At 33.4% G+C, this 27,112-nt stretch overlaps 1 protein-coding gene across 1 annotated transcript in view; it reads left to right on the top strand.

The window, feature by feature from the left end:
- The window catches only part of LOC149580315 (mitogen-activated protein kinase 1-like), a 29,326-nt gene extending 6,554 nt beyond the window's left edge, over positions 1-22,772 (top strand). Inside the window, 5 exon segments of the mRNA XM_089804065.1 lie at positions 5,465-5,473; positions 20,678-20,815; positions 21,684-22,016; positions 22,228-22,411; positions 22,711-22,772. Of these exon segments, the coding sequence (XP_089660191.1) occupies positions 5,465-5,473; positions 20,678-20,815; positions 21,684-22,016; positions 22,228-22,411; positions 22,711-22,772 (726 nt within the window).
- Positions 22,773-27,112: the final 4,340 nt, after the last annotated feature.

Raw genomic sequence — 27,112 nt, 5'->3', positions numbered from 1 at the left:
GTGTACTCTCATAGGAGTGTGCAACTCTAATTATGCACATGGTGTCTACAACATAGGAGTTTGCATCATTTATTGAGTTTTCATGTTGACAACATAGTTATTTACACTCCTAATTTAGCACATGTTGTCTACACTATTGATTTTCATCCTACACAATTGTAGGCTTATCCTCTCATCATTGCACTTAATTTCATGCTTAATGAATGATAACCCATATCTGGTAGACATGTGCCTAGTTGTATGACTTTTCATGATGTTGACTTCTATGCATTCTAGAAACTCTTTAGAGGCCTTTATATATAGGCACTCCTAGTGTACTCTTGATATGGTTGTATAGCATATTGAATGAATATATCATCATTTTGATCATACTCTCTCTCTTGGTCTATTGTGTGCTTGTGTTGAGTTCTTAGTTCTTAGGTGAATTCTGGTCTAAGCCAAATTCTTACAATTATATATATACATTTCTATTTAAACATGTATAGTATAGGCACATATTTATACATTTTATCATAGTGGTAAAAATCTGTTAAAAACTAAGAGTTTTGACTATAGATAAAGAATTGATTATATATAGACATTTCTATTTATACACATTTATGTATATGCATATATTTAATATTTATACACTATTAATCATAGCAGCAAAAATCTGTTAGGAAAAGCTCAACAAAGAAGAAGTGAAAGATTTTTATTTTATTTTCAAATTTATTTTAAGAAAATGGCAAAATAGGAGAAAAGTGTGTTGTTTTTAATTCAATTGCATAGAGATATATATAACATATAAAATTCAGAATTGAGACTTTAGACCATGAATTGTGGAACATAGGTTTTTGTTATTTTTGTCAATATCACTGATAACATTGCATTGAAAAATGCATACTTCATAGTGTATGAATAATAAGAAAATCTAATTGTTTTTGAAAATTTTAATTACAATCTACTTTGCATAAAGTCAACTTACCAGCTATGTACAAAGTTCCAAAAACATAGAAGTAGTGAAGGAATCTTGTTACTACAAGGAGAGCTACACAAGAGGGCAGCAAGTTTTGATGATGCAACACTTGATTAAGAGCCTCTCCTAACTTGTTCAACCACATCACTATCATATTTGCACTACTAAAGGAAATCATGTACCACCATTATGGACAACATCATTTGAAGTCCAATTAAAATCTCAATCAATCTTGTTGAAGTCAATTGGCCGATCTTTCTCAACAATACATAGTTTTTACTTTTATAGAAATTTGACAAACAAAAGAACAAGGATTGCTATTTAATAATTTATAGTGATGAGTGCATGTATTTCAATACTTAAAATTTTGGGCTTTCTTTAGATGGTTGGAGGTAGCAGTGAATGATGAAATTAACAAAATAATTGAATAGTTATTATTTATAGGGCATATAATACTCAACAAAAACCTTTTGGTCTCTCATTTCCTTTTCATTAAAAAAAGGTGGTTTCTTATGTATCTATATTAATCATGGGGAATTAAATAAAAAATCATCAAGAAAAATTCCTCATTATATGCATACATGACTTATAGCTGAGCTATGCAAAACAATAATGTTGACAAAGACTGATTTCACATCTAGTCACCAATAATCATGAAGAAAACTTGCTCATTAAATGTATTGATGGCCTACAACTGAGCTATGTGAAGCATCAATTTTTACAAAGATTGATTGGATATATTGTTATCATTAGATAAGGTGACTTGTTTAAGATATTATTTAGAAGCCATCATGACCAACCAATGCCCACCTAATATCCAAGGTACAATGAGCCAATTGTTCATATGTCACTACAGAAAGATTTTATCTTTGTTGTTTTTAGTGATATCCTTGTTTGAAGCAAAAAAAAATTAGGACTATTTAAGAATTTAAATCTAATTTAGAAGTCTTGAGCTCACATTCCTTACTTACAAAGGAATTAGAATGTTACTTTGCAAAGAGTGAGCTTTTGTATTGTAGGCATAAAATTAGCATAGGGAGTTAAGTTGAATCTAGGTAAGATTTGAATCCTTGATTGGTCAAATTCAAAAAAGGTGACTTGTTGGAAAGACTTTAATGGACCATGCTCATGCAAAACCAGCAACCTATTGCTTTTAAAAGAAAAAAATTAAATGAGTAGATGTATATATGATAGAAAATGTTATTATGTATGCTTGCCATAGAGAAATTCAAGTTATGTTTGTTGGAGCAGTACCTTATTATTTTTATCCAAACTTATCATTGAAGTCTGAAATATTATTGTCTTTAAAGAGTGAGCATTTCCAGTGATAAGATTTTAATTCTAAAATTCAATATAAAAGGCAATCAATTATGTTGTTGCCAATCCTTATCAAGGCTACTTAAGTTGCATGTAGTATCAATTGCAGAACTGAGATACATGAAGAAAAACTAAAATGCTAACTAAGTATGCAAACAATGAAATGACCATTACTTTGTCAAAAGATTCTAAAAGAAACTAAAGGACAAGAATATACCTTTTCAAGTGATATAATTTCTTATGGGAATTGAATATTTATTGTGGCTAATTTAATCTTCAAAAAGTAAGAGAATTATAGGATACCTTAACTGGTTTTGGTGACAATAACTTCTTCAAGACATAGGAAGCATACAAAAAACTTGTTTTCAAAGAGGATTGAAACAAGAGTAAACCAAACAAAATAGAGAATGTGAGAAGTCTAGGTTTTTTGCAGCCCTAGCTTGTTCCCAGCCAAAACTTGGAATCCATTAGCATGCACTTTGATGTTGATCCAACATGGGCAGAAGAAACCAAAGCATTTAATAGCTATGGATGTTGTCAAATACGATAAAGCTTCACAAGTTGTTGAACTATTTATGGAGTAGGTATGTAGATTGCAATGCCTTTCAATACCTTGCAAGTAACTTTTCAAAGAAGCTCATCAAATATTTTGGGATCAATTTAAAATAAGTTTTATCACCCTCAAGAAGATAAAAAAACTAGAATTGTTGATAGATGTCTGAAGTCTGAAATGACTTGAAAAATTATGTTGTAGACCAGCAAATGCCATAACCAAAAATGTTTGTATTTGGTGGAAGATCACTAAAATACAACATTTCACACATCTATTGTGACATGTATTTAAGGCATTAGGGTTTGTTAACATCATAATGTTTTTGACACTTGAGTACCAACATACTTAATCATATTCCACATTGGATGCCGAGTACATCATGCATGCCAAGTGATCTTCATGTGCCGAGTGAAGATCAAATGTCAAGTGAAGATTAGATATTGAGTGAAGATCAGATATCGAGTGAAGATTAGATACCGAGTGAAGATCAGACACCGAGTGAAGATTAGTGCCGAGTGTTAACAAGTACCAAGTAACATAAGTTGTTGAGTAATACAATTTTGTTAAGGTGCTGAGCTATCTAGGAAACATCATGTGTCGAGCATCAGCAATACTTCAGGAGCTGAGTAACTCAGTATATCAGCATAAGAGTTTGTAATTGCACAAACTATGATGCAAATAGTTTTTATAGCTGACATAAGGTAAATCTCAAAGGATTTAATGATGAGATCGAATATTTTATTTTTCCTATGCAATTGGCATGTAACCAATAAGAAAAATGCTAAAGGCATGCAACCAATCAGCAAAAGATAAGTATTGAGTGGAAAATGAAGATTGAATATGGATCGTAGATCCATACCTAACCCTAAATCTTCAAATTTCTTTATAAGGAAGACAAAAATTCATTGTAAAATGTGAGAGATGAGAGGTATGAGAAGATATACAAGGGTTCACAAGGAATTCTATTTTTAGAAGTGAGGATTATCAGATCACAAAAAGATCCAAATCAGAGAAAGCAGAACAAGTGCCTGCAATCAGCAATCAAGGATTGTAATCAGTCAGGTTTATTGTACCTAATACTATCTAGCAATTGTATTAGAATGAAAATCCTATGGTGATAGGTTAGCTTAACAGCTATTTTGATAAATCTTTTAACTAGGTGATGAAATCCTTTAATAGGGTAACACTTCATGTTAAGTGTTTGAAAGCCTCTAACCAAGTCACTATTGACACAGTGTAAAGCCTTTAACAGGGCAGACCATCAAAAGTGGTTGAACAATATTGCTGCAGTAATTTTTGTGGGTATCATCCCCACCCCAGTTTTACCTTCTTATTCCTAGAGGGTTTCTGGGTTACCAAATTCTAGTGTTAAGTGTTATTGATGCATGTGTTTTGTTACATGTTTATTTGATGTATTTATAGGTATGTAGTTTACTTTCAGTTAAAAGTTTTATTGGCTAAAATATGATACTTATGATTCACCCCCCCTCTCATAGTACTCTTTCCATATTTGAATATTCCAACAATTGGTATCAGAGCTTAATCCAGGTTCTCTTAAGGAAAAGCCTAGCAGCTTGGAGGAAAAGATCTAAAGATGGAAGCTTTCAAACTTGGAAAGATCATTGAAAATCAGGTGATAGATGTGCAACTTGCTTTGCATAGCTTGGAGGAATTCAGAAACAAGTTAAGAAACTCATTAAAAAAGAGGAAGGATCTAGCCATAACTGAAAATGATATACACTACAAGGAGATTGATACCACCAACATATTTTCTAGTGGAGACACTAAAGAGTTTGATGCAACAATAGCAGAACTGATGGAGAAAAACAAAATTCAAGCAAAGGAGATAAGATCTCTCAAGATGGAACATGAATCATAGGCCATAATGATATGTGAAATTACTAAACACAAGAAAAGAGTAGTTGAAGATAAAGTGATGTTGGAAAACGATAAAAGAAATCTTGCAAATAGACTTGAAGAAAAATGTACTAAACTGACAAGGATCTGAAACATGCAGATGGATACACTTGCCCAAATGATGAACCTTCATCATGAACTCAATGTAAAGGATATTGAGATCTCTACCTTGAAGATGCAGAATGAACAAATGTAGAATGAATTGAATAGAGAAAAAGAGGTAGCAGAGAATCTCAATAAATCAAGTGAAGCCATCAAGTATTTTGAATAGTTGCTGAAATCACCAAAATCTGCCCATGATACATCAGGACTAGGATACAATAGCACTGAAGTTGGAGAATCATCAAAAAGTGTTGAACAGAGAAGTGACAAAGGTAAGAATTCAAAACCCACTTGTCATTACTATAATAAGAAGGGACATACAACTAATGTGTGTAGGAGCAGAAGATTCAATCAATCAAACATACCCAAAAGTTTCTGTCACAAGTGCAACATGCAAGGACATATGATACAAAATTGCAGATCCAATGTCACAAGGACTCAAAGATTTGATGGACATTGTTATAATTGCAAAAAGTATGGACATAAGGCATTTGAATGCAGATCAAAACCTATGTGGACATCAAATCAACTAGCAAAAATAGAAGGAAATGGAAGTCATTATCATTGGGATTACAACACTAGGTACAGTTGTCACTATTGTTAAGAATATGGACATATACCACAAAACTGTATAAGAACACATTTCAAAGGAAACTACAAAAGATGGTTGAATCAAACTACATGTTTCAGTTGTTTGAAAACTAGTCATATCAGCAGAAATTGTCCTACAAGATCAAAGGCACCCAAGACTGAAGATAACAAAGGAAAACAAAAGATTGATGTTGAAAATATAAGAGGGCAAATGAATAAGACTTGGAAAAAGAAGGAAGAGTGCAACACATCAAGTGGAGCGATCACTTCACCCAATGGGTCAAGTGATCATACTTCATCAAACTAAGCACAAGAAGTACACAGGACTAATATACAAAGCTATATCATACATCAGTCCCAAGACAAAGAAGCTAAGCAAAGTATAAATCTACATGAAACAAGATGTCAAGACAAAAACTAAATGTTGATGCCGAGCTGCCTTTGGATGCTGAGTTAAAATAGATGCCGAGCTCCCAATAGCGACTGAGCTGAAAATTGATGCCTAGTTGGATAACTCCAATGGAAGCTGAGTAAAGTGAAATATAGTGGAAGCTGAATTAGGTCAAAATTTCTTTAGAAGCCGAGTTTGTAGTTGAGCATTCAATGTGATGAAATTAGGGTATATTATCACGATTTTAATCAATTTTTTGCATCGCGATCAAGAAGCAAAGGAGAAGAAAGAGAGTTGAGCGAATTCATAGCAAGAATCTAGTATTTCAAGCAAATTGCAACCTCATTCAACATGTTTTTCATCGATCTGAAGGTATTTTCATTTGTGCCGAGCTACATAGTTTCATACCCATTTGTTGTATAAACCCTAGTTCACAAAAATGGCATCAAGTTCAAAGAAAACCCGGGAAAAAGAGTCATTTGAAGTCCAGTTAGTTTCAAATGAAGTGAAGAAACCTGATTTTTACCCTATTCCTGAAGTTGCCTACAAAAATGACCCAACCAGAGCTCTCTCCCACATTCCCCCAAAAGTTGTAATGGTTCAGGATGTGAGGAAATGTTACAGTTGGAAGATAGGAGCTCTAGGAGACATGGAAATTAGACAAGCTTATGATAAACTATGTGTAGATCGAGTACTAAAAGAAGAATTTAAAATTGTTGAAAGGAAGGGTTTGACCCAAGTTTTAAGTTTTCCCACCGTATTCAAAACTAAATGGATTAGACTTGTATTGAGCAGAATCCATGGTGGAAAGTTGTGGTTAGAAGATATGCCCATCAAATTGACAAAGGAAATTATACATAGAGTAATAGGGTACCCAACCCTAGATCGGTACAAAACCCTAAGAAGTGAATTGAAGGAGGTCATTAAAAGGAATACTAGTGCACAATAGAACAAAAGAGGAATGACAATTCATACCATAAAGGATCCACTAGTAGAATTTTTTGTTAGAGTCATTGCTCACAAATTCTATCAATCCAGTAGACTCAACAGTGTACCATGCATTGCAGTAGATGTAGGTTACAAATTGGTGAAAAAGGATCATACTTATGATCTTGTAGAACTGCAATTGCAATAGATCAATGAAAACCTAGCTGTCATAAGAAAAACAAAGGGCACACAATGCCAATTTGGAGCAATCCTAGTTTGCATATTCTTTTATGTACAGAATGAATTTCCTTCTTTTGGTAAAGTAGCATGGAGGAAGGACAGAACCATCATTGCACAAATTAATGAATATATAGAGAAAATGGGAGAAAATTTTGATACCTTGATGACAAGCTATTTTGAGGATTTCAAAAAATCCATGAAGCAAAGGTCAAGAATACCAGCCTCATTAGTGGAAAAGCATACTAATGGCATATGTTTCTTAGTTGACATTGATTTTACTTACATTCAAGTAGTAATACCAAGGGTAAGATGGCTAAGGCCATTTGGATACGAAATCAATATTGATGAGGCATCAGTAGCAATAGTTGCATTATTGGCAGAGGAAGAAGATAAAAATGCACCACATTTTGGCACTTATGATGTGGTAAGATCAAAAATAAACATGGAATTAAAAACTGCTTCTACATTGAAGAAGAAAGATAAATTAATCAAGAAGATCAAGAAGAAGTTTGGCAAAGAAATTGAGGTTGAGGCAGAAGAAGAAGAAGATGACAGTGAGGATGAAGATGAGCAGGAACAAGGGCCAATGGAACTAACTCAAGGTCTTGGAGAAGACAAGGAGGAAGGTGCAAAGGAAGAGGAATCCAAGGAAGCACCAACTGAAGCAGAGCCAAAGAAGAGAAAGGAAACAGAACAACCTTCAGCCATGCCCAGATCAAAGAAAGCTGCCACTCCATCACCTCAAAAGTCAACAACACGAGCATCAACAAGAGCCTCTACTCAAAAGGCTAAAGAGGAAGTTACCAAGAAGAAACAAGTCAAGGAATCATAGGAAGAGCCAAGGAAAGGAAGAAGGTATGTGGCTCAACCTGACACTGATGAAGAAGAGCAAACAGAAGAGGTAAGCAATTCATCAGTTGATACCCTATGTAAAAAGATTGCAAGTGGTGACTTGAATAATTTAACTAAATTTGATTTTAGTAAATTTACAAAAGAAGAACAAAATAAGATAGAAGAAATAATGTATGGAATGATGGCACAGTTCAAGCACACTCCACTTGAACTACATGGTCAATTGCCAAAGGAGCTGTCAAAAATTATAGAAGACAGATGGCATTTTTTCTTTAAAATGGAGAAGGAGATGAGGGAATCAACCCTAGCCAGTGTATTGCCGAATTTGACCAGAGAACAAGTCAGCAAAGTAGTCAAAAGGCATAATAACAGGTTTACACCCAAATACAAGGCATTCTTTATACTTCAAAATAGAATAGAAGAAATTGTTCAAAGAGCAATTAAATCATGGAAGAATTTGTACAAAAGGATTGAAGATTTTCTTGAAGAAGAATACAAGGAAGAAGTTGTTGTACCAACAAAGGAGAGGAGAAAAAGGGCAGAAGAAGAAGAAAAGAGAAGAGAACAAAAGAGGAAAGAAGAAGAAAAGAAAAGAGAAGAAGAAAAGAAAGATGGAGAGGAGGAAGAGGTACAAAAATAGGATACAATGGCAACAGCTGAGCAAGTGCAGCAACTGGAACAGAGTGTGCAAGACACACAATTACCACCTCCTAGCCCTCCACAAGCATCCATCTCACCTGCAAATACTATGACAATTACTGATGTTCCTAATACTTTTGGTCAGAATATCAATCCATTAACTACAGAAGATCTGAAAAGAATTCTTGACCAATCAACACAACAAGCAATATTATGTACAAATCTAGTATTGGTCAGTATAGATGAGTTATAGAAACTAGTAGAAAGTATAGTTAAAGATAAGGTGAATACAAAAGAGCCACCTTCTATCACAACTACTAGTAGTCAATTTGAAATACCAACAAGTATAATTGATGCCACAAGAAAAAAGCAAAGTGCAGCTGTAGAAAAAGGTATAGAACAAACAGGATAGACTATTACATCTGATCCTACAGCACAAACACAAGGTGCACTTCCATGGATAACAATAATTGATCATGGTAAATAGAAGGAGGAGGAAATAGTAAAAACCCCTAAAGAATAGGAGGCAATTCAAACATTAATAAATTTTCCTACCTCGGGAACTCCTTCACACTAGTCATTGCAGATTTCAGTACCATCATCTAGTACTACCAGAGTTGCAAGGGTACTTCACTATGGAGACTCTAAATTAGATGAAGAGATAGTCATACCGAGCTATGACTCAAAATCAATAACCATTGATCAAATCAATGAGGTGCAAGATGCACTAAATAGAAGGAAAAGACAGGAAATACTCAGGAAATAGTATAAAAATAAGCAAACACTTTATGAGATCAAGGACATCTTTATGGATGCCTTTAGTTTGCAATCACCAGATGAGTCAAAGCATATCATAGAGCAACTAATAGATATTGTTGACCAGGTGACAAATGAAGACCTAGAAACCAATGCAAAACTTATGGAATGGTCAGAAAGAAAATTTCAAAGGAAAGTGAATGAGAAAATATCAAGACAAATCGCACTTTCACAAGCAGAATTGGCAAAGCTTATTGATAAGGTGAAGAAGGTACTAGAGAATATATTCTCACTGTATAAAAAGTTGTGTGATTTTTCATACTTCACACAAGAAACAAGCCAAAAGATACTAAGCTTGGAAACAAATTTAAACATTTCAAGCATGCAGTTACCAAGTGATCCAGCTCAAAGTGAGAAGCATTTTGCTCAATCGCTTCACACTCACAAAGAAATAGTTTTCTTAACAACAGATGAGGCTAATATTAAGGCCAAAGTAATATAGCTCCAATCCTCCATTACCCCACATTTAGAGATACTCCATAAAGAGAAAGTATATGCTGAAAATGTACTCAAGAAAGATCCAAATCTTTCTATATTAGATGGACTTATTCATCTTGCTGCCGAGACTGCTATCTAGCATAAGTCACTAGAAATTGCTTTGAACAATTGGGATGCAGCTCTCACAATGATTATGGAGGTAAATAACACATTTTTGGCCAAATACGGTCTTAACCCTTAAACATTCTTTGACATAAGTGTCAAAAAGGGGGAGATAAAGATCAAATAAGGGGATATACAGATCAAATAAGGGGAGATACAGATCAAAAAGGGGGAGAAACGGATTAATAAGGAGAGATACAGATATGAGATAAATTAATGGGAGAGAATAGATACAAACAAATACAAAGGAGGAGCATTGATATACAGATAAGGCACAATCAACTCAGGGGGAGTTACAAAATTTTTGAGGTATATATTGTAAGATTGTAAGCCACAAATTTTGATCAAAGTTCTCAATATGTACATACCAATCAAATTAAGTAAATGTACTTATAAGGTTAATAAGTGTTTTTGTCACTCATGTCAAAGGGGGAGATTGTTAACATCATAATGTTTTTGACACTTGAGTGCCAACACACTTAATCATATTCCACATTGGATGTTGAGTACATCATGCATGCTGAGTGATCTTCATGTGCCAAGTGAAGATCAGATGCCGAGTGAAGATCAGATATCGAGTGAAGATTAGATACCAAGAGAAGATTAGATACCAAGTGAAGATCAGATATCGAGTGAAGATCAGACACCGAGTGAAGATCAATGCCAAGTGTTAACAAGTGCCAAGTAACATAAGGTGCCGAGTAATACAATTTTGTTAAGGTGCTAAGCTATCCAGGAAATAGCATGTGCCAAGCATCAGCAATACTTCAGGAGCCGAGTAACTCAGTATATTAGCATAAGAGTTTGTAATTGTACAAACTATGATGCAAATAGTTTTTACAGCTGACATAAGGTAAATCTCAAAGGATTTAATGATGATATTGAATCTTTTATTTTTCCCATGCAATTTGCATGCAGCCAATAAGAAAAATGCTAAAGGCATGCAACCAATCAGCAAAAGATAAGTATTGAGTGGAAAATGAAGATTGAATATGGATCGTAGATCCATACCTAACCCTAAATCTTCAAATGTCTTTATAAGGAAGATGAAACTTCATTGTACAATGTGAGCGATGAGAGGTATGAGAAGATATACAATGGTTCGCAAGGAATTATATTTTCAAAAGTGAGGATTATCAGATCACAAAAAGATCTAGATCAGAGAAAGCAGAACAAGTGCCTGCAATCAGCAATCAAGGATTGTAATTAGTCAGGTTTATTGTACCTAATACTCTCTAGCAATTGTATTAGAATGAAAATCCTATGGTGATAGGTTAGCTTAACAGCTATTTTGATAAATCCTTTAACTAGGTGATGAAATCCTTTAACAGGGTAAAACTTCATGTTCAGTGTTTGAAAGCCTCTAACTAGGTCACTATTGACACAGTGTAAAGCCTTTAATAGGGTAGGCCTTTAACAGGGCAGACCATCAGAAGTGGTTGAACAATATTGTTGCAGTAATTTTTGTGGGAATCATCCCCACCCTAGTTTTACCTTCTTATTCCTGGAGGGTTTCTAGGTTACCAAATTCCAATGTTAAGTGTTATTGATGCATGTGTTTTGTTACATGTTTATTTGATGTATATACATGCATGTAGTTTACTTTCAATTAAAAGTTTTATTGGCTAAAATATGATACTTATGATTCACCACCCCCCCCCCCCCCCTCTCATAAGTACTCTTTCCATATTTGAATATTCCAACAAGGTTATGATGCTTCCTTTTTTATTGATTGGTTAAATGAACATTCACATGTTCTAGCTATCCTTGATTACCTTGAAGAAAATCAATAGATCTTTGTTACCACTAAATTTTGATTAACCTAATGTATATTTCAAAACCTCTTGCCCAAATTAAAATTCTTGACTATGTTCTCCAAGTTAGAATTGCCAGGTTGTCTGCCTTTATTAAAACTTTTAAATTTTGATCTGATCACATGACCTACTACCAAGTTGCTAGTTCCCAAAAGGTCATAACTCACAACCTCTAGTTCAAAGCTTGTGGAAGGAAGCGATTAACCAACAATAGTTTTATCAAGGCAATTAAGTCTAGGAGACTAGGAATGGTGTAGAAATTTATTCAAATTGGACACCTGAAGATTATTGACATGACTACTAGCAAAGAAATTAAAATGTTAGAATGGAATTATATTATTTTGGTGAAAAGGAATGCATTTAATTCTCATGCTACCAAAATTCCATTGCCAAGTTTTCACACTCATTCTTGTAAGAGAACATTTAATAATTAATCTTTCAAATAAATTCTTCATCCACTCCTTGTACAAGATGCCTTGTGCTTGCCACCCTTAGCAATCATTTCAAATTCAGAATGGGATTACCTCCAAATGTCTAAATTTTGGAACGAAGATCCTCAACCAATATAGCAACTTGACATTATCTCCATCCTTTTCATAGCTACATGGGAATTTAAGATCTCACTATGAGAGTGACAATGTTGAACTCAAAGAGGAAAGAAATAGAGCAAAACTTCATGAAATGCTCAAGAATCACAAAGGAGACCTTGTTGTTAATGATTTCCTCGAGGACATGAAAGGATTACTCAACATGATTCATATAGATGACAATCTTGTACATTGAAAATTAATCTTAATTATGTAATTGTAATGGTTGTTTTAGGAAGATGAATGGCTGTTTTAGTGAAGGAGTTAAGTATATAAGGAAATTTTGGATTTGTGAAAGGGAGGAGTTCCACATAGGAAAAAAATGAAAAATCTCATAGTATGAAATTTGAATTTATAGTCTTTGAACTGATACACAAACATTAATAAAATGAGGATAGTCTTTTTCATACATGTTTAGGTTTGTTCTCCAACTAAAAATAGACTTTGACCTTATCTAGTTATACATTAATGTCTATTCATAGTTATGAGCTGCATAAATAATTCAATTCAAGTTAATCCTTATTATCAAATTATGTTCAAGTTGTCCTAGATATCTTCTCTTTTACTTTTTGGCTTTATTCTATCCATTTAATTCATTTAATATTAGCTTATAGCATCTACTTTCAAGGTTATAGATAGTTGTTGATGCCTTCATTTCTTTCTAATAAAAAGTATATCTAATTTTTTATTCCTTGTGAATCTTTTAAGAGGGAGTTGTACCTCTCAATTCAAAGGAAATTTATTAATTTAGTGATAACCTCTCCAACGGTTAGTGCTCTTTGTCATTCCTCTTGGGCATTTTGAGTCAGTTTATGTATTTATTCATGAAAGGAAAAACTTGTTCATTAACAATTTTGAGGCAAATAAAGCACAACTTTAATGTGGCTCAAGTTACAATAGAATCTCAACATGATCAACACCAAAGTTATATTTTGGGTAAATAATGGTTCTTTGAAGTCACATTACTATAAATAGAACTCTCTTAAAGGAAAGGCAACATAAAAACTTGGACCTTAATACTAATGGCTCTACAAGATTATCAACTACTGTTCAAGGAACTTGGTTGTATAGTATCTTTGACATCTCTGTTGGACTATTTATTGTAGTAGACATTTTCCCTTGGAGCCAAACACCCACCTACCACTCTGATGGCCAATAGAACAATCAAAAAATTTAATGTAAGTAGGTGAGTTTTTAAAAATTTGGAAATGAGAGGGAAATATTTTTGGCAAGAGACAAAAGGAATTTTCTAATCCATTCAACTAGTAGAGTTGAAGAAGAAGGAGATCAAAGCAAAGATTTGCAAAGTAGAGAAGAAGTTGAAGTTGATTAGCAGATCAAGTCAAAGATAGATGGAAGTTCTAGGTTCGTGTTTGCAGTTGCATGTGTTGGATCCTTTTGATTAGTCTATAGGTTTTTTATTTGATTCAACCTATGAATTAGTGATTGCTCCAGGTTTTATTGTATGTAGCCATTAGAGATGCAAGCTTAAAGTTTGAAGTTTTACCAATTTGAAGATTTTAGGGTTATTTTAGGGTTTTTTGGTTGAAGCTGAATGCTCCCAAATTTGTACTAGTTCTAATCATATTTGAATAGAAAGCAAGAAAGAAAGCAAGCATACTTGAATCTATTGTTCTTCCTCTATTTATTGCATTTGAGAAGTTTATTATTAAAAGCTTCACACTTTGGCTCTCTAGTTTTAATGGTGGAAAAATTCACATTGTAAGTCTGGTCTCTCAATCTAGTCTTTGTCTAGGTTATAACTTTGTAGTTTAAACCAAGCTCACTTGGCATCCACTTCTACTGAGCACCACTTTGTAATGGTTGTTGAGATCACTCAACATTTATTTATGATGAGTTGTCCTTTGAGTGTTGAGTTCTCTTGGATTCCTCTTGTGTTGAGCTCACTCGACACCCTCCTATCACTCAGTACCCTTTGGTTGTCGAGCAAAACTATCACTCGGCACCTTCATGTGCCGAGTTAAATTTTATAGTTGTGATTTTAATTGTTCACATGGTATTAGAGCTTTGAGGCCCAACATCTATAGTGAGTTAGGGCATTTTTCTGGGATATTTGATTTGGAAAGAGATACAAGAAAGATATGTTAGTAGTCACCATCCTTTAATGGACAAAATTATGATACATGGGCAAAGAAGATGAAAATCATAATGGTTGCGAATGATTTATGGGAGTTTGTAATTAATGGGTGCAATGATGTGACAGACCTATCTCAATATGTTGCCCTTACCAATAATCAAAAGACTTAGCTAAAAGAGTCTAAGAGAAAGGATGTTAAGGCATTAAGCTTGATTGGGGTAGCAACAATAGAGACAATTTTTTCCAAGATTGTAGTAGCAAATTATACAAAGGAAGCATGGGATATTCTTGAGATGAACTTAAATGGGATTGATAAGGTTAGAGTAGTAAAGCTATAGATGATCAAAAGAGAGTTTGAGAACCTTCAGACGAGGGACAATGAACCTATTGTAGAGTTTAGCTCACAAATCTCCACTTTGATAAACTAGCTCAAATCAAATGGAGAAGAATATGATTAGTAGAGAACAATAGAGAAAATATTGAGGGGTTTGCCTTAGAAATATGACAATCATGTCATGACCATAGACGAAGCAAAGGACCTCACCACATTGACAATGGATGAGTTGATGGGAACTCCTCAAACCCATGAGCACTAGATAAATAGGTCAGCAACAACTTCCCAAGAGTAGTCCTTCAAATCTCAAGAGAATTCAAGAGGTAGATGGAGAGAAAGAAATGGCTCTGGTAGAGGCTTAAGAAATAGAGGTCATGGAAGGAATGGTCAAATGAATGCAGGTGTAAAAAGCTTAGAGCAAGCAAACAAGAGGGAGCAAGCACCTCTCAAAAACAACTCTAGAGGAGGTAAGAAGAATTACAACTCCAATAGGAGTAAATTTGAATGCTACTATTGTCATAAATATGGGCATTATGCAAGTGAATGCTAGAAGAAATAGGGTGATCATTCAAATAAAAATGTTAATGTGGCTGATGTGAACATGGGATATCCAAATAATCCCATAGCCTTCATCATATGTAACATTGGTGAAGAAGGAAGCCCTGAGGTATGGCACTTGGCTAGCAGATGTAGCAACCACATGAGTGGTAATGAAAGTTTATTTTCTCTCATTGATAAGACTTTTAAGTCTAAAATTAAAATGGGAAATAATGGAACCATTCACATAGTGGGAAAAGGATTTATTATGGTCTACACCAAGCAAGGTGAGAAGAAGAAGATACAAAATGTGTATTTTACACCCGGTATGAAGCACAACTTGATGAGTGTTGTACAACTCATTCAGAATGGATATAATGTGCTAATGGAAAATAACAAATGTGTCATTCATGAGAAGGATGGGAGTAATAGATTACTTGTAGTAGTCGAAATGACAAAGAACCAGATATTCTCATTAAGGATAAAGAAATTTTTCTCTTCTCAAGTCAATGCTGCAGCTCCCAAGCATGCATGTATAGTAGTACACCAACAATAAGCTCTTAGGAGCATGATTGAAGACCCCTCCAAGATTTGGCATCTCAGGTATCAACATCTTGGCTTTGCTAGTTTAAACTTTTTGTCCAAGAAGAGAATGGTAGATGGTGTGCCAAGCATTGTAAATTCATATGACAAGTTTTGAGGCTTGCATATTGGGTAAGCAACATAGGCTTCCCTTTAATTTTGGAAATTCTAAAAGGGCTAGAGCACCATTATAGTGCATTCTAATTTGGAAGACCCTATGAAAACTACTTCTATTGGGGCAAGTACTTATTTATGACATTCATAGATGATTTTAGTCATAGGACATGGGTGTATTTTTTGAAGAATAAATCTGAAGCATTTGATAAATTTGTGAATTCAAAGCCCTAGTTGAAAAAGAATATGGTGACTATATTAAGGTCCACAGATCAAATAAAGGAAAGGAGTATACCTCCAATATGTTTGTAATTTTTTGTAGGAAAAATGGTATAAAGAAAGAACTTACAACCAATTATACTCTATAGAAAAATGGAGTGGCTAAGAGAAAAAACAAGACCATTGTTGAAATGGCAAGAAGTATCTATGAAAGAAAAAGGGCTCCCAACTGAATATTGGGGAGAATTTGTAGCAAAAATAGTATACTTGATAAATAGGTGTCCTACAAAATTAGTTTGTGACAAGATACCTCTTGAGGCATGGTCAAGGAACAGATGGATAGTTGAGCACCTGAGAGTGTTTGAATGTGTAGCATATGCACATGTGCCTAAGGAAAAAATGCAAAAGCTAGATGAAAAAGGTGTGAAGTGTATCTTTACAGGGTACAACTTAGAATCAAAGGCCTATAGGCTATATGACCTAATTAACAAGAAGATCATAATTTCAAGAGATGTAGAATTTCTTGAAAATCAGCCATGGGATAGCTCGGTAGATGAATCCTCAAGAACTTCAAGTAAGGTGCTTACCATTGAAGAGGAAGAAGATGACATTGATGATTAGCAAGAAGATAGAGAAGCAAACATAGATTGCAGACAAAGGCAAAAAGGGAAGCAACCCTTAACATACTAAGCAATAGCTCCAAGCACTCCAAGACAACCCTAAGCTAGTATGCAAAATAGTAGTAGTAGCAATACTAAAAATTTAGATCCCATTCTCACTTTCCTATTGCCAAGAAAGACTAAAAGTCTAAGGGAGATATACCAAGAAGAAAGGTATGATGCAGATTATGATGAAAGTGTAAATTTTGCATTATTATCTTATAGTGATCCAATTTATTTTGAGGAAGCTATGAATGAAGAGAAATGGTGTAATGCCATGTATGAGGAAATAAATGTTATTAAAAGAAATGAGACATGGGAGTTAACTACATTTCCTCCCAAGAAACAAGTAATTGGAGTAAAATGGGTTTATTAGACCAAGTGCAATGTTGAAGGAAAAATAGATATGCATAAGGAACATTTAGTGGTCAAGGGGTACAAACAACAGTATGGCAGAGATTATGATGAGACATATGCCCCAGTTGCAAGAATGGAAACTGTGCATATTGTCATAGCAATTGTAGCTCAACACAAATGGAAGGTACAAAAAATGGATATGAAGTCCACCTTCCTAAATGGTGTACTGAAGGAAGAAATTTATGTGGAGTAGCCACCTAGTTATGAAGTTGTAGGTGAAGAATACAAAATGTATAGATTGAAAAGACCTCTTTATGGGCTCAAAAAAGATCCACATGCATGGTATAGTAGGATTGACTCATATTTGATGAGAAATGGCTTTAGTAAAAGTGATGGTGAGCCCACACTTTACATCAAGGTAGAAAATGGTAATGTGTTGATTGTTGTCTTGTATGTAGATGATTTAATTTTCACTAGAAATGACAAATTCTTAATTGGTGAGTTCAAGGAGGCTATGAAAAATAAATTTGAAAAGATAGACCTAGGTCTCTTGAAGTATTTTCTAGGCATAGAAGTAAAACAAATGCATGATGGCATTTTCATCTCTCAAGAAAAATATGCAAGGAAAATCTTAGAGAGATTCAAAATGTAGAACAGTAAGGAAACCCCATCACCAATAGTAGTAGGTCTAAAGTTGAGCAAGGAAGATTGGAGCAAAGTGTGAATCCAAAACTATACAACAGTATGGTTGGAAGTTTAATGTATTTGACTGCAACTTGACTAGACATAATACACATAGTGAGTCTGATTTCTTGATTTATGGAAACACCAAAGGATTCCCATTGGCAAGAAGGAAAGAGGATCCTAAGGTACGTGAATGGTCCCAAGGGATTTGGAATTTTGTATACGATAGAAAATGATTTTAAGTTGGTTGGTTACACAGATTGTGATTGGTCTGGATCTTTACATGATAGAAAGAGCACTTCTAGATACATGTTCCATATGGGATTGGGTGCAATTTCATGGGCATCCAAGAAGAAACTTATTCTTTCTCAATCTACAACAAAGGCTGAATATAGAGAAGAAAATGCAGAAACATGTAAAGCTATTTGGTTAAGGAGGATCTTGATAAATTTGAATGGAAGGCAAGAAGATGGAACCACAATTTATTGTGACAATATCTCATTAATTGCATTGTCTAAGAATCTAGTCTTCTATAGGAGAAGCAAGCTTATAAAAAACATATATCACTTCATTAGAGAATTAGTGGAGAATTGAGATATCAAAATGGAATTTTGTAAGTTTGAACAACTGGTAGCAGACATTTTTACTAAGCCATTAGGCATTGGAACTTTTGTACACCTAAGAGAGTATCTTGGTGTAGTTGATTTAGATCAATATTGATCCTTTTTTTGTTTGGCTTGGGACAAAGGGGGAGTGTTGGGATATTTATTATAGTAGATGTTTTCCCTTGGAGTCAAACACCCACCTACCATCCTGACAGCTAGCAGAATAATTAGAAAATTTAATGCGGGTAGGTAAGTTTTTCAAAATTTGGAAATAAGAGGGAAATATTTTTGGCAAGAGACAAAAGGAATGTTCTAATCCATTCAACTAATAGATTTGAAGAAGAACAAGATTAGAGAAAAGATTTGCAAAGAAAATAAGAAGTTGAAGTTGATCAACAGATCAAGTTAAAGATAGAAGGAAGTTCTAGGTTTGTGTTTGTGGTTGCACATGATGGATCCTTTTGATCATTCTATAAGTTCTTTGTTTGATTCAACTTGTGAAGCAGTGATTTCTCTAGGTGTTATTGTATGCAGCCATTAGAGCTACAAGCTTAAAGTTTGAAGTTTTACCAATTTGAAGAATTTAGGGTTATTTTAGGGTTTACTAGTTGAAGCTAAATGCTCCTAGATTTTGTAATAGTTTTAATCATATTTGAATAGAAATAAAGCAAGAAAGTAGGCATACTTGAATCTATTGTTCTTCCTCTATTTATTGCATTTGAAAAGTTTATTGTTGAAAGCTTCATACTTCATCTCTCTAGTCACATTGTAAGTTTGGTCATTGGGTCTAGTCACTCAATCTAGTCTTTATTTGGGTTATAATTTTGGAATTTAAATTGAGTTCACTTGGCATCCACTTCTGTTGAGCACCACTTTGTAGTGGCTACCGAGCTCACTGAACATTTATTTATGCTGAGTTGTCCTTTGAGTGTCAAGTTCACTTGGCTTCCTCTTATGTCAAGCTCACTCAACACCTTCCTATCACTCGACACCCTTTTGTTTCCAAGTAAAACTATCACTCGGAACCTTCATGTACCAAGTGAAATTTTAAGGTTGTGATTTTAATTTCTCACAATCTCCTGTTTGACAAGTAGTAAGTACAATAACAATGTTTAATTGCCTCACCTCTACATACTGGTGAAGGACATTTGGTTTGACACCAAAAAGCTTCTTAACAACTTGAGAAATTGAAGTTTAGGACAAAGGTACTAGTAGAATGTCTCACCTTCACAATCTTTGTTATTCCTATTTTATGTAAGGTTTACTTTATGCCTTGTTCTCATCCCAATGGTTCAATTTTTTATTATTTTTGGCAGCAAGTTTTATTTTCAATGATCAAATAGTTCTATTATACTAGACCTTCTAACTTCAAATAGAGTTTCTCCACCTATCAATTTCAAATTTCAAGTAGTTTTTGTTTCTATCAGTTTAAATTCTTCCTAGCAATATCAATCTAGTTTCAATAGTTTTGTTAAAGCTTCAGATTTATTTTTCTCTATCTTGTGATTCATATTTGTAGTAGTTCCAAATTTCTATTATAATATTGCAATAGATACAGATTAGAATCACATGATTAGTTTTGAAAAATCTGGTCATAGCATCATCTGCTTGATTTTCATAGTATAATCTTCACTTTTAGTAGTGATCAATTTATGATCACAATATTAATGCTATGTTTGGAAAGAAAATTATGACCTGTACAATTAATTCTGGTATCATGTTGGTTCTCTCTAGAAAAAAATGTTTTTAATATTTCTAGTATCATGTTGGAAGTTTCTATTATAGTCTTGATAAGTATGCTATACATCTCTATGATGTGTATAGAGGAAGAGACTAGTCCTACTGTAACCTTTGCATTTTCAAACCATGTTTTCCATACTAATTTGAAAAGGATAATCAAGTTAACAATGCCTTGGAAAATGACTATGCAAATGCATGACATTCAATAGAAATATATCAACCTAGATAGCACCAAATTATTAATCTAGCATTGTGACTAGATAGTGGGTGAGGAAATCTTCTTGATATGACTTTTCTTAGGATAGTTTATTTTAAGTTTTTTGTTTTTGGATTCTTGCATAATTTCAATATTTTTAAATTTTTGATACTATAGTTTCTAATTGACTTCTATTTGGATTAGCTAAACTAGAAGCATAGTGGTGAAAGCCTATGATTTGTGTATAATAGGTTATTACCATAAGAGATATAATACCTCATCCACAAAGAGAATCTTTTAATAATGTATACATTACTTCTAAATTGATGGATATTGATCTCCACCAAATTATCCATTCTAATCAAGCTTTATTAGAGGAGCATTGTCAGGTGTGCATCTAGTTTCTAAATTAAGCTCACTGCAGACAAAAACTTTAATTTTGGAAAGTATGTCCATTACTCTAGATTCTAAATTATGGTCACTGCACACAAAAAGTTTAATTTTTGACAAGGATGTCCATTATTAAGTGATGATATTTTTGTAACACCTCACCTTAACATCAAGCTAAAAATTAAATAGTTCTAGGAGATGCTACTTGAATTGAATTATGAATGGTATATAATCACAAAGAAGGAAATACAATCTTGAGGATGTATGAACTTTGGACATTGTTTCATATTGTAAAAAATAATTTTTTAGGTGTGTGTATGTATCTATGTGCATAACATGACAAAGTTGGAACTATTTTTATTACCAACATGATATGCTATTGAAAGGCACTCTATATAGCCAAAATACCCTGAGCTAAATGTAGCTAATGCCACAAGCTCAAATAGCTCTCAACCTCTATCGAATACAAGTTTCCATGATCTTCTATGTGTGAAGATTTCAGTCATTAGGGACATAAAACCTCTACAACCTTGTCTCAATTGATTGGTAGAGAACTATGGAAATGTAATGACTAAATCAAACATTACAACCCTCAATGTTGTGTCACATGTTTATGATAATATAATTTGGTTTGATCTATATGGAATATTTAAATTACTGAGTAAGATTAAATAATATGGATCTAGTTCATATAGCTGAACACTTGAGATTATGTGTTTTCAATTTTCTCAATATGTAAAATTAATTGGAAAGCACACAATTACTTGTCTATTGGTTAATTCAGATTGTCATGTTTCTATGGTTGACAAGCTTGGTCCCTTCTATTGCTTATTAAGCACTAATATTTGTGTGTATTTTTTCTTGTAGTACTTCCTGTATCAGATTTTGCAAGGATTAAAATATATCCATTCTACAAATGTACTTCATAGAGATTTGAAGCCCAACAATCTTCTTCTAAATGCAAACTATGATATAAAGATAAGAGATTTTGGTCTTGCCCCTATTACCTCTAAAACTGACTTTATGACAGAATATGTTGTTACACTATGGTATAGAGCACCAAAACTGCTACTAAATTCATTTGATTACACTACAACAATTGATGTGTGGTCTATAGGTTGTATTTTTTTGGAATTAATGAATAAGACATCGTTACTTCTAGGAAGGGATCATGTGCATCAACTATGTTTGTTAACAAAGGTAAGCACTGTGGTTTCTAATATTCACATTTTAAATGATACTTAATTTCATAGACAAGTTGTGATGGTTCTTTATATTTGAGATGTAGTTAAGCTTGAATATTTTGTTAATTTTCTATTTTAGATTCTATTTTTGGAGAGGAGTAAAAGATAAGACTATGATAATAAATAAATATAATCAGTTTTCTAGGAAACAAATTGTGTTTTTATAGTTGATAGGTACACCAACTGAGGCTGATCTTGGGTTTGTTCAAAGTGATAATGCTAGGAAATTTTTTTAGAAAATGTATCAACATCCAAGGTAGTCATTTTCTGAAAAATTTCCACACATACATCCTTTGGCAATTGATCTTTGTGAAAGAATGCTAACATTTAATCCAACAAAGAGGATCACAGGTACACAACATAGATGTTCTTTTGCAGTCTATTCACTAATTCTCCATTTATTTAGTTTATCAATTACTGGAGAATTTGTTTATGCATGTATTTTGGTTTACTATTTTTAGATTATTAGTAGACATTATTATCTCAAATTTAACCTCTCCTCCCTTATCTCTTTCTCCAAGCTTCCTAGGAATAAAGTCCTGTACAAATAAAGTTTAGACTTTAGAGCTTATAACGGGGAGTTAGTTTACCCACATTGTTGTAATTGTTTACACTTCATTCTATAACTCATGTATGGTAATTGTTTACAGTTCATTCTATATTTCTACTTCATGGTGCTATTGAATTGGCTCTGAGGGTGGAGTTTGTCTGAGGTAAGTCAACCATATGCTTGTACTCATTTTCAACTTTAGTTTTTCCTTGAGATGTTTAATGTGTTGCTACCATGATGAAAATGTTCTCTTGAAATGAAAGAGTTGAGAAAGACCTATCGGAAACTAAACTAAGAAATGGGTATTATTTTTTGAGGCAAATAGATGCATTACCAAATCACTTGAAACTGGGGATGGATGTAGAGTTGTGTTTAAGAAAAACCCGCAAAGAAAAAACTACAAGGCTAGAAGAAGCAAGCAACAACCTATTTAATCATAGTGTTGTACATGTAATAATTAAGTAGGATGTAATGCTACCCCTGATTGGACATTGAAGAATTTCCTAGTCCATAGCCCTTAAATAAACAATGTTGACCAAGTTGAGATTAGAAACCTAATTCAACACACTTTCACTTATTTTTTCTACTTTAGCTTCTACATCAAAAATCACATAGGGATAGGAGCCCACAAAAAAGATGAAGACTATTGATCTATGGTGCAAGTTAATTAGTGATGAAGTGGACAATGAAGAAGTGTCCTCTCCACAACTCTTAAAACCATAATGTTAACCTCATGGAGATTAGAAACCTTATATTAATTGGTGGCTTTGACCCCAAAAATTTTGGTTGCATCTACATCACTCACATAATTGATGGTGCCCTATGCATAAATGTCCACTTGTTCCATGTTGTATCAAGTAATTCAATTTGCAACCTTTTAAATTTCTACAAAGGTAAAGTTAGAGTAGGAGAATTTTTCTTGTCAAAGATATCCTTTGGTTGTAAAGTGTCCATTCCATTATCTGTTGAACTAGATATGTCTTGTTTGTTAAATAGATAATGGAATGGATGATTTACAATCAGAGGACACATTTGAAAAGAATTTTTTTTTTTCTGCAACTTTATCTTTTCATAATTTTTTTTTCAATCAACCATTGGTGGAAATTTCAACCAATGCTTGTTAGTTTTCTACCAAGCATTGGTCAAAATTTCCACCAACTAAAAATAATTTGACTAACTATTGGTGGAAATTTCCACCAATGCTAAAAAAATATGACCAAACATTGGTGGAAATTTCAACCAATGCATGTTAGTTTTCCACCAAGCATTGGTCAAAATTTCTACCAATCAAAACAATTCAATGAATGGATTGGTTGAAATTTTGACAAATCAAAAAAAATTTGATGATTGGATTGGTCAAAATTTTGACCAACATTGACAAATCAAGACCACCAAAAATTAAAATTCTTTGATGAATGTATTGGTCAAAATTGTCAAAAATTGAGTTTAAATTTGCTAGTGAATGAGATTGGAAGTGATAGCAGTAAAAAAGTAGTAAAGGAATGTGTTGATGAGTTGAAGGAAGCATTTTTGAAAGCTTGTAATCTAGAGAGTTCACATAAAATATTGGAAGAACAATATTTTGATGCATCTGATGGAAAGTTAAAGCCATAGAGAGGAATATATGGTTGAGTGCACAAGTCTTGATATAATCATAGTAAAAAGAAATAGTGAAAAAAAGGTTATTAGTAAATAGAGATAGTATTTTGAATTTGTAGTAGATGTGAATTTAATGCACAGTATGATTTGAAATGATTTAAGCATCGTGAGCAAGATTCAATGTACCATTTGTTCATGCAAAGTATCTTGAGAAAATTGAAGAGTGATTTGACAACAAATTGAAGTGTGAAGTAAATTTTAGGAAGTTGAAAGTCATAGAAGCCTTAAATTATGAATTTGAGGTATTTTATGCAATATTGAATCTAGTCTAGTCTAGTATTTAAAAATTATAGAGCTATGGCTAGTCAAAGAGTGTGTGATGTTAGTGATAGACCAAGATATGAATCCAAGAAATACCCTCTTGTTTCTTTATTGGATGATCCAATAGGAACACTTTTGCAAGTTCCAAAAAATGTATTGTTCATAGAAAATATCAGAAGTTATATACACTAGAAGATTGGGTGCACTGGTGATGATGAGACTCACAAAGATTTAGGTGATATGTGTAACGATGATTTATCCTTGAAATCTAAGTATGCACACCTCAAGGAGTTGAATTTAGTGAAGCATATTTTCTATACGTAACTCAACAATAATGAATGGATATAAATCATATTGAGTAGGGTACATGATGATATGTTTTGGTTAGGTGATGCACTAGTTGTCATTGACAATGACTTGATTCACAAGGTCATAGGATTAAGAAATGAAGGTTGTAATCCTATTAATAAGAAGAATGATAAGAAAATGGTTGAGAGGAACCTAAAAATGAAGTTCAATAGAAGGAATATGAAGGTTGAACCTATTCAGAACAAAGGAGTCAAACTATTAACTAAAATATTAAGATACAAGTTGAACCATGGATCAAGGGTTGACTCTATACTAGTTGGATTTCTTCATGTGAAATATGTGATGGTTGTTGAAGGAAGGAAAGTGAATTTGTGTGACATTATCATATTGTAATTTTTGGAAAACATTACAAAGATCAAAAGAACAAAGAGTGTAGTGTTTAGATTTGAGTCCCTATTGACTCACATGTTTTTCTATGTTACCAAGTAGTTTCCTAGATTAATCAATTTGGATAGTAGCAAGTGTGTAATGAAATTAGTAACTCAATGATATATATTGAATCCTAAAAATGTTAGAGATAATGACATAGATAGAATGATGAATAGTTTCCAATCTAAGATGAAAATGAGGTATAGGATACCTCCTTCTATGGTGGAGAAATATAAGGATGATTTTTTCTTCATGATGGAGATTGAAAACACCTGCATGGAAGTAGTCATTCCTAGAGCGAAATTCATTGAGCCTATGGGCTATGAGATGGGTGTAGAGCTAATTGAAGGATATGCATAGATCATACTAGAATATGAGTAGGATAAAGAATGTCATAGATGGGGACCATGTCAATGAAGAGAGATCAAGGATAGTTCAATCTGAAGTTCATAGAAAAGAGAGAAAGAAAAAGGTTGAAAAGGAGATAGATTCCATTCTCAAGGAATATAGTATGACAAGGGAGAAGTTTAAAAAGATTAAAGGAATTGCAATAGAGATGAAGGCTAGTGGTCAAACTAAAGTGTTGGTAGAAAATCCCATTACTATGCTAGGACCTTTAGAAATAGTAACTGTGGCACAACCTTTTGCACAAGATCCTATTGCACCCTATGTAGTAGTTGTGTAAGTGCAACTAGTAAGTGTTAGACATGAACAAACAAGGAGATAGCCAGAGGTGGATGCACCTTCTATGTAGAGGAAGTCTTGTAAATTGGTGAAGTTTAAGTAAGAACCTACACCACAAGAAAAGGAAAGGCTCAAGAAAAGTGCTAGTTGACCTGGAAAGAGGAGTAACACTATGAAAATAATTAGTTCTAAAATTTTAGAGGATGATGTTGAAGATAAACCTATTGAACATGACGCATAGGAAGGAAGGAAAACAATAGGAAATAAAACATGGAAACCTAAGATAGAAAATCTTAATACAAAGATTATTAATGATGATAATTTTGTTTAGGTGAATAAATTTTATAGTATGTACAATAATATATATAAAGACGGTTAGAGAATGTTGTTATAAGAAATATGATTTTGAAGAACAAAATGTTTGAGGGTATAAAAAATAAGATTGCTAAAGACCTATACAATAGTTTGGTAAATGGGAAGAAAAGAGTATTAGAGGAATATCTAAACATGAGGATCACATCTATAAACAACTTATGTGATGTTGGATAAAAAGAAGAATCAAACAGGGTTGTGGAGGGTATTGAGCCCTTGCTAAGGAACAAAAGAAGATCAATCCTTAAAATGGGAGGAAATTATGAGGATGTTAGACAAGAGACATTAGAAGCTATAATAAAATATATGTCCCTAGTATGAAAGGTGAGTGCACAAACCAAAGATGATAGTCCAATACATGTATAGATAGATGAATATGAAGAGGAGACACAATAGGCCCTTTCACTACCTCACATTGTTATAGGCACTAAATCCATGCAAGTGGATAGTATGTACATAATAGTAGATGTCAAAGAAAATTCCTTTGTGGCATTTTTGCAATCTATTGTTGGTAATATCATTGCATAGAGTAGCTCAAATGATGAGGAAGAAGAAATGAATAAGGAAGAAAAAGATAAGAGCAAACAAGAATTAGAAGAAAGGAAAAGAAAAGAAAATGAACAAAAGAAGAAAGAAGAAGAGGAAAAGAAGAGAAAAGTAAGAAGAAAAGGAAAAGAAAGAAGAAGAGGAGGAGAAAAAGGAAGCAAAAGAGAAGAAGAAGAAAGAAGAGGAAGAATAGAAGAATAAAGAAGGAGATGAAAAGAGGAAGAAATAAGAGGACGTGAGAA

Source organism: Cupressus sempervirens, chromosome 1 (genome assembly GCF_028749045.1).
Source record: "Cupressus sempervirens isolate cs-2001-9-10 chromosome 1, ASM2874904v1, whole genome shotgun sequence".
NCBI classification, from domain to species: Eukaryota; Viridiplantae; Streptophyta; class Pinopsida; order Cupressales; family Cupressaceae; genus Cupressus; species Cupressus sempervirens.
The sequence above is the reverse complement of the archived record's forward strand: the minus strand, read 5'-3'. Positions and strand labels throughout refer to the sequence as shown.